The 20,268-nt window shown below is 42.6% G+C and overlaps 1 protein-coding gene across 1 annotated transcript; it reads right to left on the reverse strand.

The window, feature by feature from the left end:
- Nucleotides 1-143: 143 nt before the first annotated feature.
- On the reverse strand, nt 144-16,937 carry LOC134487988 (RING finger protein B-like). Its single transcript, XM_063290163.1, has 13 exons — nt 16,737-16,937; nt 15,440-15,616; nt 13,198-13,303; nt 11,930-11,998; nt 10,476-10,701; nt 9,755-9,778; nt 4,549-4,671; nt 4,114-4,301; nt 3,586-3,785; nt 2,400-2,491; nt 1,449-1,503; nt 559-656; nt 144-475 (listed from the first exon to the last, which is right to left on the reverse strand). The coding sequence occupies exons 3-13, from the start codon at nt 13,261-13,263 to the stop codon at nt 258-260; spliced, it is 1,359 nt and encodes a 452-aa protein (XP_063146233.1). The 5' UTR covers nt 13,264-13,303; nt 15,440-15,616; nt 16,737-16,937; the 3' UTR covers nt 144-257.
- Nucleotides 16,938-20,268: the final 3,331 nt, after the last annotated feature.

The following is a 20,268-nucleotide window of genomic DNA, read 5'->3' on the forward strand; positions in this document are numbered from 1 at the left end:
CCCAGAATTCCCATGACTGGCTGGGGAATTCTGGGAGTTGAAGTCCACACATCTTAAAAGTTGCCAAGGTTGAGAAACACTGATCTAAGAAATCAAACTTTAAAACTATCTCTGGTACAGCCTCAGCAGCCCTATTCTTTTTGATGTGGTTACTCATTCACTTTTATTATTCTGATGTCCAATTGTTTCTGCTGTTCTGCGTCCTGATCTTGTTATGGAGTCACAGCAGTTCAGGTGGGCTCCTAGCCAACATTTATTTAGTTCTGAAGATCGAGCTGGAATTTGTCTGTACTGTTATAGAACTTGCCAGAGTGGTCTGAGCCTCCGAAGACAAGCACTGTGCACAGGTTGTGTTTGCCCTGATTCTGCTTATCTGTGTTTGTCAGGTGAGCATAAGTTAAATTGAGCAGCGTGTGGCCTGCCCGGGGCACAGCACAAAGATCACTATGCTCAAATGCACTCCAAGTCAAGGTATCTGCAATGGAAAGAATGTGATGAGTGCTGGCAAATGTTTTCTAGAGCCAGGGGGAGGTTTTATGATAGAACTTTATAACTTACCCAGATGGAAGATGAATGCATCCTGAAAAGCTGCTCTGGCTTTCCAGCCTCCGCTTATCAACATTTTCTGATTAGAGATTTGGGTAGCAGCATGGAAACTAGAAGCCAAATAGGTCATCTTAAAATTAGCACACTTCTAATTAGCACTGGTAAGTCTTGAACACAAAGTTATTCATGTCTCAGACTTATTTCCCACCCCTGGGAATCATCATCTCTTCTATCAGCTGTGCCCAGTCCTTTATTTTTTCAAAATAACTGTACTGTATGCTTATCACCACATTCTCTGGAACTGATTTTTTATCATTTTGTATGAGAAAGCATATTAGACAGAAGTAGATCATCCATGAAGTAATTAGAGAAGCAGGGGGCAGTAGGAAACGAAGTGGTAAAGGCCTGGGTCTCATGAGGTTCTCAAATTATACACACACACACACACACACACACAAACACTGTATATACATACTGTGTGTGTGTGTGTGTAAAGATTTAAGATATATTTAAGATTCCCTCCTATCCACTCTATCCATGTTTATATCAAATTATACACACACACACAAACACTGTATATACATATATACATTGTGTGTGTGTGTGTGTGTGTGTGTGTGTGTGTAAAGATTTAAGATATATTTAAGATTCCCTCCTATCCACTCTATCCATGTTTATATCAGCATGCTTTACCAGCATGTATAAGATGTGAGCAGATTGATTAGCACCTGCAAAGTTTCAGGGCTGAGTTTCCTTAGAAACTGACAACTTTCAAAGAGTAACAGTTTAAAGCTCACCCCTTTATCTGGCCCAGAGATGCCAACAATAACTGACAGTTTCATACTTATTTTCTAGTCCAGCACAGTTAATACAAGAGAGCACATATAACACCATAAGCAGACCTGCGAGCAGAAGGTTGTCCAGAGACAGATGGAACTGGTTTATACTCCATGAAACCTAGAAGTATTGGATAAAGTAATTAGAAAATACTTCAGACACCAAAACAAAAAACCCATCTCTCATACAGTTTTGTAGCAGCTTACAAAGACGAAGCTGATGTACATGCTTTCACAGATTGGACTCTACTATATCAGAGGGATAATAAAAAGTGAAATGGCCACAGAATGCATTGATATCCCATCTGGCAAACAAATTATTCTGTTTCACAAAAACTGCAATTAAATGCTACAATACCTTTTTGTTTTTGTTGCCATAAACTTAAATAGCTTCCCCTATTTAAAGGACTTGTAGTCCAAGAATGAGGGGACGTGGTGGTGCTGCGGGTTAAACCGCTGAGCTGTCGATCGGAAGGTCGGCGGTTCGAGACCGCGCGGCGGGGTGAGCTCCCGTTGTTAATCCCAGCTCCTGCTCACCTAGCAGTTCGAAAACATGCAAATGTGAGTAGATCAATAGGTACCGCTTTGGCGGGAAGGTAACGGCGTTCCGAGTCGTCATGCTGGCCACATGACCCGGAAGTGTCTATGACAACGCCGGCTCCAAGGCTTAGAAACGGAGATGAGCACCGCCCCCTAGAGTCGGATTCGACTGGACTTTACGTCAAGGGAAACCTTTACCTTTTAGTCCAAGAATGAAGTTTTATTTCATTCTCCTAAGTATTATAAGACCTATAGTCTTACAAGTGCTAACATCAGATTATTATCACTGCCTTTACCACAAAGATTTCAAAGTGAAATCACTCCCCATTTACTACTATGCAAGTTTTCTTCATATGTTGGCAGCTCCCATTTCAGGGTAATCTTCTCACTAAATAGAGCTGCGTAAGAAGAGATGGGTTCTTGACTCTGTCCAAATTCAGGCAACATTTGAGAAGGCAAGCATTGTGCCCTTCTTACCCAGATCAAGGATGTGTGTGTCATTCAGGTATGTAGAAGTCCTCTGCCCTCCAAATATGACTAATTTGTTCTTCAACAAAGTAGCTGAATGACTTTGAGATAAGGAAAGAGGACATAAAAATCAAACATATTAGGTAGAAATCTTGTTCACACATTATGAATCTTTCACACATGAATTTTTTTTGTGGCTTCATCGATCTCAGTGGTACTTTGGGATTTTTATAGAGTTTATGTGAACATCTAAGAACAGTCATGCTATTTCTCAGTGAGGCCACATCAATTCCAGAAAGGCTTGGTGAAAGATCTGACCAGCTTTAACATAATTTTAAGAGAAGTGTAGAGCAGTTACTGAAATGTTTATGAAAGTTAGTTCCTCCCAACAGCTTTCAAACTCAAAGATTCCAATATGAGGGAACATCATAATATGAACCATAGGACACCTTCTTGCCAGGAGAAATGCATCAAGTAACCAATGTTTTATACTCCACTTGTGTTAATTCTTGAATGTTTATTTAGAATAAAAATAAAGGATACTGTACAAACTATCTGAAGGATAAATCTTTTTTCCTGAATATGAACAATGGCATTAACTAGCATATTCAAGTCCACAATGCAGTTTATTGTATTATTGATCCTATTTTTGGTTTTATGACATTTCTAAATTTATAAACGGAAGTAACACTAAAACTGTTGAGTAGCAATATGAGATATGGTCTAGAAGAATGCCTATAGAGAAGGGGACCATAGAAATCACAGACTTTCCATTATGAGTGCAAGTATCTTGCCCTTCTTAACAACTGGATCTTACTTAAAGTCTTTCCTTCTGCTACTGAAAAAAGATGTAACTGCTTTGCATTGCTAAGTAATGACATAATAATGGGTGGGATGGAAAAATACAATGGCTGCAAAGAGGAAATGAGAACATGTACATAAATGTGTAAGATTACTTAAAATGAGTTCTATAGAACTCAAATAGTTTATCCAAGGCTGTCTCCACATGACCTTTGACCTTTTGAAGGAATATTATACAAGAGTATAAAAAAAGAAATATTTACTCACTTTTAGCTAAAATAAAAGCGCATGAAAAAAGACCACTATCATACTTCAATTTTCAGGCAGCAAAAAGATCAAGGAAATAAATATTGCCTATTTCAGATTCCTCTGAGTTCAAGACAAGATGCCTCACCCAAGCCTTGGCAGAGGCTTCTCCCCCTCCACAATGGGTTGGTACCAAATCTCATAGTCGGGGTTGAAAATGAAAAGTGCATTACTACAGGCACCCATCTCCAAGGATGACATTTTAGGGAAAGCTCCTCCAAAGACAAATAACTCCTTGCGATAAACAGTGGCGCTGTGGAAGGCCAGAGTAGGCACTTTCCCTTTAGCCTGAGAGAAGAAGGAAAAATCTCGTCACAACCCAAGTCAGCAGGAGAGTCTGACTTAGCATCAACAGCAGTGGAGAGTCTCCTGCTCTCAGCGGCATTACAGGATAGCATCCATCCAGTTTCTAACTGTGATCTATCAGAAAAACCTCACCTGCTCCATTTTCTCCCCTTTTCTCTCTCGTAAATGAATTACTCCACTTCTTGCCATTGTATTTGAACTCCATTTTTTACAAAAGAGAGTGAGAAAGTTGCAAGGACAAAAAATAGGCACACACAAAGCATAGCTGAAACTACTCTTCTATAGTGTCCGGTGCTTGGCTTCTACTCACAGAAACATGAAGCCATTTCCAAGATGTTGTATCCAAAACATAGATGCTGTTGTAGCATCTCCCCTCTTTTATGCCCCCAAATACGTATATGCGCTTGGTATCTGGGTCATAAGTGGCACTGTGACCTCGGGAACATTGTGGTATGGAATTTTGTGCTGGGAAATCCATAGGGAACCAAAAGTCATTATCTGTGAATTAGAAGATACGCAGTGAACAGAGAAGACGCATACTATTTGTAAAATTTGTGAAATGCAGAGATATCTTCCTTAGGGCTGACCCCCAATATTATGCAATGGAAGTTGATTCCAGTAACATTCAAACTCAGATTGTAAGATAACTGATGGTCCCTTCAAATCAGCAGATTTTGATCTAGAAAGTTTCCTTCTCATGACTTGCAGACAAGGCATATCAATGTTATGCATAGAATCATCTCACCAATCTCCAGTTTCCAGAGAACATCTTTGCAAAATTGTTGATTAGTTCCTTCACCACCAATCAAAACTGCTGTATCTGTGTCACACAGGCACATAGCATGACACCATCGAGGACTTGGACATGCTAAAGACAACCAGTAGAAGTAAAGTCAGTCAACAGAACCAGGCCACAGAAACCGTTTCATTGTGGCAGAATAATTCAGGGGGGCCTATTCCTATAAGCTTAGTGCATGAAAGATCCTTGCAAGCTACAATAATTAATACCGTATGAAATGGCTACTCTTCATTCACTCTCACTGAAATATCAGTATCAAATGACTGTTCCTCCATGAAAGAGAGAACCTTTTCCTGATCAAATCTGCCTGCCTGATAAAGACAGAGAACCCCTGCCCAGGGACTCCTTATCAGGAATGTGACAGGAGGGGGCCTGAAGGAGAGTATTCTCAGTAGAGCCTCCCCTCCTATAGACAAGCTTATTTCCTGACACAAGGTTGGTGACCCCCTTTCTTATAGTCTTTCAGAAAGTTGTAAAGACCTGCCTTTTCCTGAGAGTCTTCCAGGATTGATTCTAGAGCGATCAATGTAAGTTTCATTTTTAGATTTTATAAGAGATATATATTAATATTTTATGCTACCGTATTATTACTGATTTTATATATATATATATATATATAAATCAAATTTATCACTGCCCATCTCCCAAAAGGGACTCTGGGTGGTTTACAATAAAAGATTAATAAAACTGTAAAACTGTAAAACACTATAATACGGTCCTTCTAAGAAACTAACCATCCCCAGGAATGGCTACTCTCTCTCCCACCCCCATAATTACAGAACCAGGTCTTTAGCTGTTTCCTAAAGTCCAGGAGGGAGGGAGCCAATCTCACTTCCGGGGGAAGGATATTCCAAAAGGTAGGGGCTATTGCAGAGAAGGCCTGCCTCCTGGACCCCGCCAGATAGAATTCTCTTGCAGACGGGGTCCGGAGCATGCCCTCTCTGCACAACCAGGTGGGATGGACTGATGTGATGGGGAGGAGACAGTCCCTTAGGTAACCTGGACCTGTGCCATGTAGGGCTTTAAAGGTGATAACCAACACCTTGAATTGGACCCAGAAGCATACTGGCAAACAATGCAGCTCACTGAGCAAAGGGGTAACATGTGCTGATCTTGGAATACCTAAGATCGCTCGCGCGGCTGCATTTTGCACCAGCTGTAGCTTCCGGATACTCTTCAAAGGTAGCCCCATGTAGAGCGCATTGGAGTAGTCTATATGGGAGCTAACCAGGGCATGAGTAACCATTCAAAGGGCCTCTCACTCCAGGAAAGGGCGTAACTGGCGCACAACACAAAGTTGCACAAAGGTCCTCCTAGCCACGGCTGCCACCTGCTCTTCAAGCAGGAGCCGTGAGTCCAGGACCCCCAAGTTACGGACCGGGTCTGTCTGGGGCAGTGCAACCCCATCCAGAACTAAAGATGACAATTTCTCAGAAATCGAGGAGCCATTAATCCACAGCCACTCCGTCTTCCCCGGGTTCAGCCGCAACCTGTTGTCCCCCATCCAGGTCCCCACAGCCCCCAGGCACTCAGAAAGGGTGGCCACGGCATCACTTACTTCACCCGGGATGGAGATGTATAATTGGGTATCATCTGCATATTGATGACACGTCACCCCATAGTGACAGATGATCTTGCCCAGTGGTTTCATGTAGATGTTAAAAAGGAGCAGAGAGAGTACCGAACCCTGCAGCACCCCACGAAGTAGGGGCCGCAGGCCGGATCTCTCACTCCCTATCAACACTGACTGGGACTGACCCTAGAGGAAGGAGGTGAACCAGCGCAGAACCACGCCGCCCACCCCCCAACTCCCTAAGTCGGTCCAGAAGGATACCATGGTCAATGGTATCGAAAGCTGCTGAGAGGTCAAGAACAGCAAGGATGGATGCACTGCCTCCATCTCGCTCCCGCCAGAGGTCATCCATAAGTGCGACCGATGCCATTTCTATACCATAACCGGGCCTGAAACCTGACTGAAAGGGGTCTAGATAATGTTTCATCCAGAATCCTCTGGAGCTTCAAAGCCACCACTTTCTCAACCACCTTCCCCAAAAAGGGGAGGTGGGAGACTGGGCAAAAATTGTCCAGTATAGTAGGGTCCAGCGATGGCTTCTTGAGGAGGGGGCACACCAGTGCTTCCTTAAAGGCTGCTGGGAACACCCCCTCTCTCAAGGATGGGTTTACCATCACCTGGACTCAGCTACAGGTCACTCCTGCGCTGCTTTCACCAGCCAGAAGGGGCATGGGTCTAATTGGCAAGTGGTAGCATTTACAGTCTGAAGGATCCTGTCCAGTTCCTTGGGTTCAACAGGATCGAACTGGTCCCAGATAACCTGGAAAGTACGTTCCCTGGGTATCTCCTCCGACTCTGTCTCACGCTTGGAGTCCAACTCGGTCCGGATCCGAGTGATTTTATCCTGCAGATGCCCCAAAAATTCCTCCGCATGGCCCTGCAGATGGATTTCTGACTCCTTTCCCTAAAAGGGATCAGGTAATCTTAAACAGAGCTGCCGGGCGGCATTCTGTGGATGCAATAAGAGTGGAGAAGTACTGGCGCTTCACCGCTCTTACCACAAGTCGCGGCTCTAGCTTGTGTTGGTTGGGTTCAGTTTTTGTCTTCCTCCAGCAGCGCTCTAGGCATCTCTTAAACCTCTTCAAAACCCTCAGCTCCTCCGTAAACCATGGGGAGTGCCGGGTTTGGGTTGGCAAGAGAGGCCGCACAGGTGCGATCCTGTCCAAGGCTCCGGCCGCCTCCCTATTCCAGGCAGCAGCCAGGGCCTCCACTGGACCATGCAGGAGAGACTCAGGAATAACCCCCAGCTCCCTCTGAAACCCAGCCGGGTCCATCAGTAGCCGGGGGCGGACCAATCGAAGGGGTCCTGCCTCCCTGTGGAGGGGGGCGGCACGAGAGAATCTCAAGGCCACCAGGGCATGATCCAACCATGACAAAGGGGAAAGCTGTAATTCTCCCCTCAGATCATCTTGCCACTGCTCCGACAAGAAAACTAGATCTGGGGTGAGGCCACTGTCTCTAGTCGGGTCCTGAATAATCTGGAACAGGCCCATGGCTGCCATGGTAGCCATGAACTCCCGGGCTGCTTCCGAGGCCCGCCCCAGGGAAGGCAGATTGAAGTCAATTACAGCAGACTATATATGCTGTAAATTGCCTAGAGTTGGATTGAGGTGGTATATATATTTCATAAATATATATAATTTTCCCTATATATTTTCCATCTTTCTTCAGACTGCAGAAAATTTAGCATTAAAAAAAATGAAAAACTAAAACAAGTGTCTTCCTACTTCCATTTTCTTTACCTCGAGATGAAATTTAGATATTTCAGCTGAGTACTTTGTGATGTCAGCATCACTTTTAAACACTCAGCAGTGTTTTGCATTTGAAGTGGAAATGGTGCTTCCAAGAGGACATGGGCACCCACACCACATTTTTCAGGGACAATGGCACACCCACACTGTCTCCAAAGCAATCTCCTGGACCCTGTCATTGCCTCCTTACCTCAAACATGCCTTTTCCTGGGATTGCATGCTTGCCATACAAGCCCAGGAAACCAAAAGGTGTGGCATGTATGTCCATGCCACTTCCCAAACACGCTTTTTACTTCTGTACCAAACTGATGCACATTCCTAGTTAGGACCACAAATGCTCTTTCAAGTATACTTTTAAACACATCTTCATAAATGTACTTAAATGCAAGAATATTGATTTTAAAATTCCACCATACTTCCTTCTCATTACCAGCATCTTACCATCATAGCACCTGAGAACTGGAAGAGCCATTTTGGCCAATGAATACAACCCCCTATTCATTGTAAGAATCCAAATTAAAGACCCTTGAGAAGTGGCGCTCTGATTTCCATCAAGGAGAGCAGACCATCTAACTAGAAACTGGTTCCAGTACTGAATTGCTAGTAAGGCCATTATTCTGGCCCCTCTTTTATACAATAGTGTTGTTTCCCTGGGTGCCCTCAAGAGGGCGCTCTTAGATAAAGCAAAAACACTATATCTATTAGCAATTCCTCCCCCCCCCTCGAAAAAAAAATGGAGCTGAAAGCCAGTGTGATCAGTACAAGATTTTAGGTAAATGCTTACAGGTGCAAACATGCAATGCTCTCTGTGAGGGACCACCAGTATGTATGCTGTGTTCTGCCATGGCATATCCATGCCAAGGGGCTGGTTTGTAGTCAGCAACCATCATGCTGAGTATGTGCCAAACAAGTTGTGTGAGAAACTAACATATCAGTGAAATGCCCTCCCTATAAACTTCTCAGTATCTCTGCACCTGGCATTACCCCCACATGCATTCCCAGATATAGTTTGTGCTGTGCTATGCATCTTACTATTTCTTATACTAAAAGTTCATGCAGTGGCATTAGCTTGGTTCAGTGTATACAAATAGAAAACAGACATTGGCTTTTTTCTTAGGGACACCCTTTCAGATATTTGAAGAGCCCCAACATATTCCTGCCCCTAATCTTCTGTTCTCAATGCCAAGTCCAATTCCTTGAATCTCCCCTTAAAAATAATTAAATTTCAGTCAACTGATCATTATCCTTGCTGTCCTCCTCTGAATCATTGTGTTTGAATGCTTCTTAAAGTGTATTCAGAACAATGTTGCTGTATTGATGCAGCTGAAAATTGTGTTTTCCTTTTTTGGAGTCATATTGCTGAATCCTAGTCAGTTTATTATTACAAGTTTTGTCCTGTATCATTCCCACATCATATATTCCCCAATCCTATCCTTGCTAATATTTTCAAATGTAAATGTCCCAGGACACACTTTCTAATACCTTTCAAATTTTCTGAAGGTCCTGAAATCAATGAGGGTTGTAGTGCAAGTTTAAATCATTGATTTAAAAGACTGTCCTGGTGTGTTGCATCTTTCTTGCCCCCAAGGTCTTATCAGCATTTTAATGTTTTAATTATTTTCATATTATTCTTCCTCCTGAAGACAGGACAGAGCGTAATGAAATGAACACACAGAAAACCGTTATGTTCTCACCCAGGTAACATGGAATATTAATTAGTTTCATATGTAGCTTACACCAGAAGGGTAATTAAGCAACACTAAGAATTGCTGATCTAGAAACACCCAGCAAAACTCAGTAAAAAGGATTTTTTAAAAACCATATTTACCTTGCAACTCTTTAACCTCCAAATCTGCAGAGAAAATAAGTAGAAATAATTTCTAGTGCAAGAGCATCTTAATACTAATTCTCAGTGCTAGGAAAAAGAAATCTCCATTTTTATCATGTTGAGTATGGCAGGGTCCCAGCCCGCACCCCCCAGTCAGACTTGATTCCTAGTGACTGTATGGACAAATCCATGCAGTTTTCCAGGCAACATTTTTGGAAGTAGTTTGCCATTGCTTTCCTCCTTGGACTGAAAGGGAATGACCAGCCCAGGCAGGACTAGAGTTCAGTTTTCCCTGCTCCTAGTCTAGCACTTTAACCACTAGACCAAGCTGGCTTTTATGGCAGTAACACCAAACCTTAGATTCATATGGTTTAGAATGCACATTCAGGATAATTTAGCACAAATTGAATAGCTTTGTATCTACAGTTTTAGACACAGAGTACCAAACTATTAATTATACTAAACACATGAACCATCGCTCTACCATAAATCAGAATGCTGTACAAATGAATCCTTCCACAATGATAGCCAGTGTAACATCCTGGATAAGATATTGACTTGCACTTTCAGCCATGAAAGATGACTGAGCAACCTAAGGCGGGTGACTGTCTCTCAGCCCAACCTAATTCACAAGGGTGTTATTATGGGGAAAACTGGAGGATGGAATGCTATGGCAATAAGGCTATTTGGTTTTGCAAAGAGGTAACTGTAAAGTCTTTACCTTCTGATTCTTCTTGCCTGTGGGTTGCCGAGACTTCAAAGAGAGTCCTTCTGGTTTTATTTAATTGAATAGGGTTAGGTAGACAAGTTCTCTTCCTAACCTGTAACTGTGTAGTAGTTATCTCTGGAGCAGGAAGCATCAGCAGCTTTTCCATTGGTGGAGAGAAGTTCTTTTCAGGCATAGATTCCTTACGGCACATTGCTGAACTCTGATTTCTATCCTGCCCCTCAGAAAACAAGGTAGAATTACATTAGAAATTATTCAGGCCCCACAAATGGCCTTATTAAAAAGAGCTCCATAAATTATGCTTCTGGAGATTCCAGCAAAACTCAATCGGCCACTCTGGGAAGGAGGATGTTGAATGTTTTGTCCACTTTGGCAGGCACAATGCAGCATCTTGTGACAATAATGTCCTAAAATTACACTTTGAGGGCTCCAGGAACCACAGACTTTGAACAACTTTCCATGAACTGAAACCACCGTATGTATTGCACAGGCTACAACAACAGAAAGTAGTTTCAGACTGCAGATACAAGGATATCGCTCTCTGAAATTTTCTTTATTTAAAAACAAATATCCATAATGAGAACAAGCACACCAGAAAAAACTATTATCATGTTCTCTTTGATATGCCAGGGAACTTTTATAAGTGGGAGCACTAAAAAGCCAAGGCCATTCTCCCACCATCACATTCTGAAATAATATCATCCGGAATCCTATAACCAAAGGGACGCTGTTCTGGCCATACCCTAAAAGCTGATGGGTAGAAAAGTCACTGAACACGGAACTGAGTCTTGTTCCCTGTGAGGGTAAAATAAATGCCTTGGAGCTGAGGCAACCCTCCTGTAACACAAACCTGAGGCAGCCCAATTCCAACTACAAAGAAAAGTTTGCCAACCATTTACTGCTAGGTGGCAGCAGAGTCAACCTTATCTGGGCCAGGAAGCTATAGAAGGACTAACAAAGCTCTAGAGCAGTGTTTCTCAACCTTGCAAGTTTAAGATGGGTGGACTTCAACTCCTAGAATTCCCCACCCATCTTAAACTTGCCAAGGTTGAGAAACACTGCTCTAGACTAAAGTAGGATGCATCTGTGTAAGTCACCACAAATGAAGCATGACTTGAAAATGATTTTCCCTTTTTATAGACAGGAAACAGGAAGCAGCAAAGAACAGGGCTGGGAAATCAACAGATGTTAAGAAGTGGTGCTTTAAGGCCTGAAGCCATCTCGATTTGGGATCACATCTGCCAATCCAACTCACATGAATAAGGAATACTTTTAACTGCTGAAAGAGAAACTTCTCCATCACCCAGCCAGGTGGCTTGTTTTCAGATATGCTGTAGTCAGTCCACTTCAAAACTCCACCCTCATTTAATCTGATATATTTATTTATTTAAGATGGTACAAGTAGACAGAAATAAGGCAGTTACAGGGCTCTGATATATAAAACCTACCACAGAGTGTTCCTCGGATCTTTGGAGAGTGCTTTCAGGAAGAACAGATGGCTGATTAGCTTCTGGTTCCTGAAATGGGTAAATGGAGATGCAAACAGGAGAACATCAGCTACACCTTTACCAACATGTGATGTACAAAGGAGAGGTGAAACTGTGATTGTTGCAGAAAAGGAGAGGCATGAACTGAGTAAAAGGAGAGGAAGTTAGACCCTATTGAGTCTCTTCCTCAACCCAATGGACTGTTGCATCTTAGTATACTGTTTGTATTGCTAATATACACAAAATTGGTTCTTAGTAAAGTATTAATGATTTAATTGGATCAAGCAGCTGACTTTACATTATATAATTATCTTTTTGAACTGCCTAGAGCAGTGTTTATCAACCTTGGCAACTTTAAGACGCGTGGACTTCAACTCCCAGAATTCTTAAAGTTGCCAAGGGTGAGAGACACTGGCGTAGAGGCATGGCTGTGGGTGTTAGTCTCTTCCACCTGTGCTCTGAACTATCTGGCTAAGCACTAAAATGGACTTGAGGACTGGAGAAAGTGGGTGCTAGGAACCTATAAGACCTCCCTCTCTGGGCTGCTTCTTCATCTGAGAACCAGTTTTAAATGTCTTTGGAGAAATTGGTTATGATATCCACATATTGTTCACCCTATCTCTAAATTAATGGATGTAGTCTTAGCTTTAATGGTGAGAATTCTCAGGATGATCATTTTGAATGGATCTCAACACACATGCCAATTTGGGCCTTCATGGACTAGAGTTTGAGCACTAAAATCACTTTGATTGTACTGTGGAATGACCTTTGCCAGGACTTCCTAATGGCTTTCAATGCTACTATGGCGTCTTTTTCCATCTTGCTGTCAGCAGCATTCCTTCTTGGTACTTTTACTCACTCCTGGATGACTGCCACCATAAGGTGATGCCAGGAAATACCTATCTTGACTACAGCACATTCACACTGTGGCAATCCTAATATAGATTATGATCCATAAAATGAACCATCAAAATCAGAAGGGAGTTAAAGAGTAGACCCATTAGCTTTCACATAATGAATAACAACAGATAAAGCTTTTAGAGCAGCAGATAATTTGTCACATCACTGATGAAAATGATGGGACATCATTTTAGTCATGAGGAGTTGAACTTGACTTGAAGACAATTTTACTTTTTTACAAATATGGTAAAATTTCTAAATGAATTTACAAGGATCAAGTGCCACTGGGGAACACATACACAAGACATCAGAACATGAAACCTACTTACCTCTTCCTTGACAGTCAAGAGAAGTTTAAGAGGATTACCGTTCTCTGCCTGCTTAAATGAAGCCATGAGAATGTCCACCCTCCAGTCACCTTCCCAAACCAAACATCTGTTCAAGCAAACACAGAGACATGATCATTTCTTGTTCCAAGTCCAGAATAACTGGTATTAATTCAACTGATAAAAAACTTCAACAGTCCCCATGCTTTGAAAAGTGACCTGTCAAACTCCCCTCAAAATGGAGCCTTGGTTTGGAAGTTAACAAGAGCATCCTACTTGGAAAATAGGCCATATCTCAGGATAGCCACACTGAAATATTTTGCTGAACACTGAATTTTTCCTCTATATTATCTAGCCCTATATGCTAGTTGTACCAAAATACTGGCAGAAAATTCCAATTAAGACGAATTTATTTATTTATTGAAATCATAAACCACTGACCTCATATGTGACTCTGGGTAGCACACACAATTAAAACAACAGAAACCAAAGACAAACAAAACAATTAGAACAAAATTGTTAAAAACAATTTAAAACTATAAATAAAAACAAAAAAAACCCTGGGAGAATGCGTGATTGGAATCTTTGCAAGGTATTCTAATTCAAAGTTTCCACCCTGCCATGAATTGCTGCTGCTGCTGCAGAGGGAAGGAGGGAGTGGTGCTGAATGGAAGCCCAGGCGCGCGAAACAGCTGGCATTCCTTTGCAAGCCGGTGTGAGATACAGGGATGAGAGGAACTGTCAAGGCCAGGCTCCTGTACCATCTGGAGCTGGCAGAATAGAAGCAGAAAGGGGGGCAACCAGGGGGAGTATGGAAAGTTACAGAAAGCTGCTGCTTGCTGTGGCGGGTGAGAGGCTTTAAGCTGCTGAATTGCGTGCGAAAAGTTAATGACTTTGCTTGGAAACTGGATGCTGATTCTCACCGAATAAACTTAATTCATATCCCACATGGCTTGTGATTAAGGGGAATACAGAACCGGGTTCATCACATTCAGGATCATACGTACAGTACAATACAGCCATTTCACAGGTTCCTAGACCCAATGACAAAACCAAGTTTTCACGGCCTTCTGGATGGTCAATAGGGTTGGTGCCAATCTCAACTCAGGGGGGATGATGTTCCAAAGGCAGTTGCCACAGCAGAAAAGGCTCTCCTCCTGGTCCCAGCAGATGAAACTCCTTAACAGATGGGACCCATACCATGCCCCTCCTGCTGGACCTGATGGGATGGGTAGATGTAACCAGAGAGAGGCCAAATAACCTGGCCGCATGCCATGTAGGGCTTTAAAGATCATAACCAACACCTTGCATTGAACCTAGAAGCAGACGCAACCGATGCAGATGGCGGAGCATAGGTGTAACGTGTCCAGATCTAGGAGGACACATAACTGCCTGCACGGTTACATTTTGCAGCAGTTGAAGCTTCTGAATGCTCTTGAAGGGCAGCCCTGTGTAAAGCAAATTAGAGTAGTCCATTCAGGAGGTGATCAGGGCATGAGTCACTGAGAGTAGAGCCTTCTGATCAAAGAATGGGTGCAACTGGCACACAACACAAAGTTGTGCAAAGGCCCTCCTAGCCACAACTGCCACCTGGTCCTTGAGCAAGATTGCAAGACCAGAAGGACCCCAGATTCCAAAGAGGATCTGTTTGGGGCAGTGCCATTCCATTGAGCACCAAAGATAGTAAATTCCCAGATCCAGAAGGCCACAAAACCCAAAGCCACTCAGTCTTGCCTGGGTTGAGCTGAAGCCTGTTGTTCCGCATCCAAATCCCCACAGCTTCCAGACCCTGAGACAGGACTTCAACATTAATTCACCAAGGGTGGAGATGTACAGCTGGATATCATCAGCATACTGATACCTCACCACATGATGACAGATGACCTCACCCAGCAGCTTCATGTAGATGTTAAACAGTAGAGAGGTACTGAACTCTGCAAAACTGCACAGAGTAGGGGCCAAGGACCAGACCTCTCACTCCCAATCAACACAGACTGGAACCGGCTGCAGAGGAAGGAAGAGAACCTGCACAAGACAGTGCCGCCCACCTCCAACCCCCACAGCTGGTCCGGAAGGACACCATGGTCAATGGTACTGAAGGCTGCTGAGGTGTCAAGTAGAGCAAGGATGGATGTACTACCCCCATCCCACTCCCACCAGAGGTCACCCAAAAGTGTGACCAGTGCTATTTCAGTCTCATGCTCAGGCCTGAAACCCAACTGGAAAGGACCCGACTGGAATTTACCTTGCTTCAGATCCTAGCTTGCCAATTCTTTGTGGCTTAATGTCTGGATTTATTAATACATCCACAGTGACGCTAGTTTTCTGAGAATAATGGCTCCAGTCACCCAACCCGAAGATCACAAACTGTTTTGGCAATGGAAGTGGCAAGCGAGTCTGGTAGCATTTCCGACGACATTTGCTTAGCGGGGATAGAAAATATAATTACTTTGGAAGAGAGAGAGCGGGAAGGAAATAGCTGGAGAAACTGAGGAATGGAGTGGTAAGGAAAAAATGAAGCTTATTTTTTAATTAAGTAGGCCAACAAAAGCAAATGATAACATCTATAAAGTTAATAATGTGACAAAGCCAATTTTCTATTGTTTGTTTGTAATGATCACTGTTAACAGTTGTTTTCCCCATCCTCACAATTTGAAAAAAAGAGTTCTGCCCAAATTGAACAGTTGCTCCCATAGTTTATAAGCAACAATTTGGCCCAACAAAACATTTGATCAACACTACATGGAAGGCAAGTTTTAGTACAAAAGTCTGCTTTCCTAGCCTGCAATGAAAATTTGATAACTTTAACTAAACCGCCCAGAGTTACTCTTAGTGAGATAGGCAATGACGAAATATGAAATATAAACTTCCAAAAATTCAGGCAAAGATGTAAAATTTCACCTCTCTATAGCACTGAAAAGAAGGCAACTCTCTTCCCACAAAAACATAGATTTAAAAAAATAGTAATAGACATTTTTTAAAGAAATTCATCAATTATTACACAACAAGCTTGCAGAATAAATAGAGAAGGAAAATCAGTTAACAATATACAGTAGAATGATGCATGCACGCAGTGTGCTGTGACTGGAAAAACTGCATACAGGTAAATAAGTAGGCTTGTTTTCATCTTTGAGGCAACGGTGGGTGTTCTGCCTGAATTTTTAAAATCAGGCTGACCAGCTGAAATCATCAGAGGTTTTTCGGAGCACAAAAACAAGGAAATAACAGGTTTATGTTAAGCCATGATTGGTTTAAACCATAAATTGTTGGACAAATCATTCATGCACCACACTAAGGCAAACCAACCACACTGTGCCTTAGCAGGGTACTTGAATCCAACATCATTTGGTATCAAGAGACTATTAAAGATATAGCTACCGCGATTGTTTTAAAAGACGGAAAACCTAACATATATACATTGTCAACAATGCCAAGGAAACGCGGTTGTTTGTTTTTAGCGCTCTATGTAAAAGAGCAGCCTAGCGTCGCCTTCCCGCCTCCTCTTCTCGGCGCCGGGCAACGCGCGCACCCGGAGGCCTCACCTACTCAGCTGCCGGGGCGGCTCGCGTAGAGACCACAGAACGTAGAACTCGACTTTGCTGTTCAGCTTCGCAAAATCAGCGCGTTGGGAATGGGGGACTGAGGCAGCCTCTCGCTGCCACAAGCCTTCTGCAGCCCAGCTCCATCGACGGAGGGGAGTTTTCCACCCATCTAAAGCCAGGAAGTTGGAGGTAGCAGAAAACATGGCCTGGAGCGCGGGGGGGGGGGGCGGCCGGGGGCTGCAGGAGCCAGGAGCCGCCTCGATTCGGAGAAACGGCAGCGGCCGATTCAATTCAGAACAACCGCGTGAAATATTTTTCGACAGCCGAAAGAGAAGCTTCTCTCTCCGTTCTAATCCGCGTGGGTTGTTTCTAAACAGAAGCGCCCCGTGGTTAAGCCCGCTTCGAATCTCTCTGACCCTTCTTTAACCTCAGATGTGTGGTGGTAGGTAGCAGTTTTCACTGCCAACGAAAGCCGCCGGGGCTCTTTGAAGCTGCTCCGAGATGCTGGTTTCAGGGTGAAACTCAACCATCGCGCAGCTTCCTGATGTCTTTATCGACTGCAGGTGTAACACAGCCAGCAGTGATTCATCTACTTAAAGAGTCTGTGCTGGGTTAGTTAGTAACAAGGCAAAAACCAGGGATTACTAACCAGAACATGGTGGGTAGAAACCTCATATCTCAATTGTTGCTTATAGTGGAATAGGTGGCAATAGTATGGCAAAGAAAAGTACGACTTGGTGTATAAATACATCTGTGTTTTCAAACTGTCCATTAGTGATGAGAGGGTAAATTAGTAAGTCAGGGCAGTTACTAGCTAATCAGTGTACTGCTGAGACAGCCTTTAATTGAGATCAAATTGGTGGGACAGGCCTTCGGTAGGCTCCCTGTTGTCAAGTGTATGTAAGTAGGTGGAGATTTGTATTTTCACAGCTGCATTGGCCTAGCAGGGGATTAAATCAAATAATAATTTAGAGCAGTTAAGAAATAATTTCTTAACCTTGGCAGCTTGAAGATGTGTGGACTTCAACTCTCAGACAGGCACACTTCCTACCTATTCCAAGAATGGCTATTGGGCCTAAAGGCACTCTCAAAGCTAGCACTTTGTTTTGAACCATGTCAGCTTCTCAGTTTTTTTTTTAATGTTAAGGTAAAATAATATTTTTTTTAAAAATGAGGGCAGCAGGTTATAAGAAGTTCCTCCAAGAGAGGTTGAGCAACCTAGGTGAACTGCATCATTCAGGAGGATTTTTTAAGGCAAATATTGATAGCTGAAAAAAGTGATCCATGATACAGTTTTGAGTCTAAAATGTGTACAGAAAGTTTTGTCCCCAACATTCAATCTCACTCAGTTGAAAAAGTAAAAAAATAAAACACCAGAAGCCCTGGGCTTCAAACGGCTGCAAAGGAGAAAACTATACCCCACTGAAGGTATTTAGCAATGTCACCCTGGAAGTGCTTTTGGAAGGAACAGTTCCATCTCAAGATCATCTTCTTCATTGTTCAGCAGGATTACTTTAGCCACAGCTTTGGAGCTGTAATCCAGAGCTGTTGCTGTATGTGGGTGGAAATAGTATGCACAATTATTTTCTATTTGAGTTGTTCTCAAATGCAGAGCATCCAGTAGACTTAACTTGAAAACAGGGAAGGTGCCTGGTAATTGCTTAGAGCCAGCTGAGGGATACAAGATACTTGTTTGGTCCATCAATTCCTGTAGCAAAATGCATCTCTGTTGCAAGATCATTGTACTTATAGCTTGAGGGGCAGTATATGGTTATAAATGCACATACAGACATTCATATATTCGTCTTGGAGGTTTTTTTCCTTCCTCATTGTTCCCTAGGTTCTCACAAACATTTGAGATGAGAAGAGCCTTATAACAAAAGTTTATATAAAATTACTTTATTGCCCACCAGCAATTATTACATGAATACTTGAGTTATTTGTGCTGGAAGCAGATATAAACATTTGGCATTATTAAAAACAATAGTATAGTGTACAGCAGAAACACCAATGGAAATAGAGAAATAATACTTTGATTCCTAATACATCAGAATAGCACTGAGCATATAGCACAGCAATAATTTACACATCTTTTATATAATAATATTGAGCTTGGTAACAATCATTATTGTGGTTCTAACCGTATTTTCTGCTTAATCATTAAATAATTATTCTGCTAGTTATAAGGATTCTGAAACTTTGCATGTTCACTACCCCACCTTCACAATCACTACCACGCAGGAAATCCTGCTCAGCCCTCTAACCTGTGCAAGATCATAATAAAATCATTAACCATATATTTTCCAATCTAAACTATTGCAAAGCAATAGAGAAAGGTTCTTGAATTCTGGATTGATAACCTCCATGTTTATAATTTGAAGACTCTTCATCTGAGTATCTCTGAAGAATTTAGAGATGTAAAGCCATAACATAATAAAATAATACAGAGGAGAAGCCTGACAAATGTAATTTTATATGAATTTTGGCAGTAATAAAGTACCCAAAGGATATGCCATTTCAAATGTTTTTACTGCTTTAAAAACGACTATATAAATGCTTGCTTTTGAGAAACAAAATTCTAAATCCATTGGTCTATCTAGCCCATTATAGTCTACTCCTGAAAAGTTGCACCTGGGGAGACCAGCGTTACCATGGAATCTCCCTTTGTACCTGTCAAAGTCCTATCACATACATGATATCGTTAAAAAATTAGCCTGCATGTTGCAAATACCAGCCTCCAGCACTATCTTTATTCCCAAGAATACCTTTGCATCCTAAGTGGGCCACATAAGCTTTCTTTAAAAACTGAAAATGTTGAATGGTTGGAAGTATGATTAGCTGCAATAAAAGTTAAAGATTGGGAAGGGATATTTATTTATTTATTTATTTGTCATATTATTACCACCCATCTCCCCCATTCGGAGGACCCTGGGCAGTTCACAATAAAACAGTATAAAATTCAATAAAATCAGAATAATATCAATAAATATACATATAAAATATAATAAAATCCAAGTGATGGCAGATCTAATTCCACCCAAAAGGGACAGGACCGGTTCCAGCAGGACTAGGGAGCCAACCAACCCCAAGAGTGGCTGTTCCTCTCCCCACTCCAGGCATGGTGACAAAACCAGGTCTTCAGCCGTTTCCTGAAGTCCAGAAGGGAGGAGGCCAACCTCACTTCCGGGGGAAGGGTGTTCCAAAGGGCGGGAGCTGCTGCAGAGAAGGCCCGCCTCCTGGACCCCCCCCCCCCGATGGAATTCTCTTGCAGACGGGGTCTGCAGCATACCCTCTCTGCATGACTGGGTGGGACGGGGTGATGTAACAGGGATGAGATGGTTCCTTAGGTAACCTGGACCCATGCCATGTAGGGCTTTAAAGGGGATAACCAATACCTTGAATTGGACCTGGGAGCAAACTGGCACCCAATGCAGCTCATGGAGCAAGGGAGTAATATGTGCTGATCTTGAGGCACCAAAAACTGTCCGCACGACTGCATTTTGGACCAGCTGTAGCTTCTGGATGCTCTTCA

Source organism: Candoia aspera, chromosome 1 (assembly GCF_035149785.1).
Source record: "Candoia aspera isolate rCanAsp1 chromosome 1, rCanAsp1.hap2, whole genome shotgun sequence".
In the NCBI taxonomy this organism is placed as follows: Eukaryota; Metazoa; Chordata; class Lepidosauria; order Squamata; family Boidae; genus Candoia; species Candoia aspera.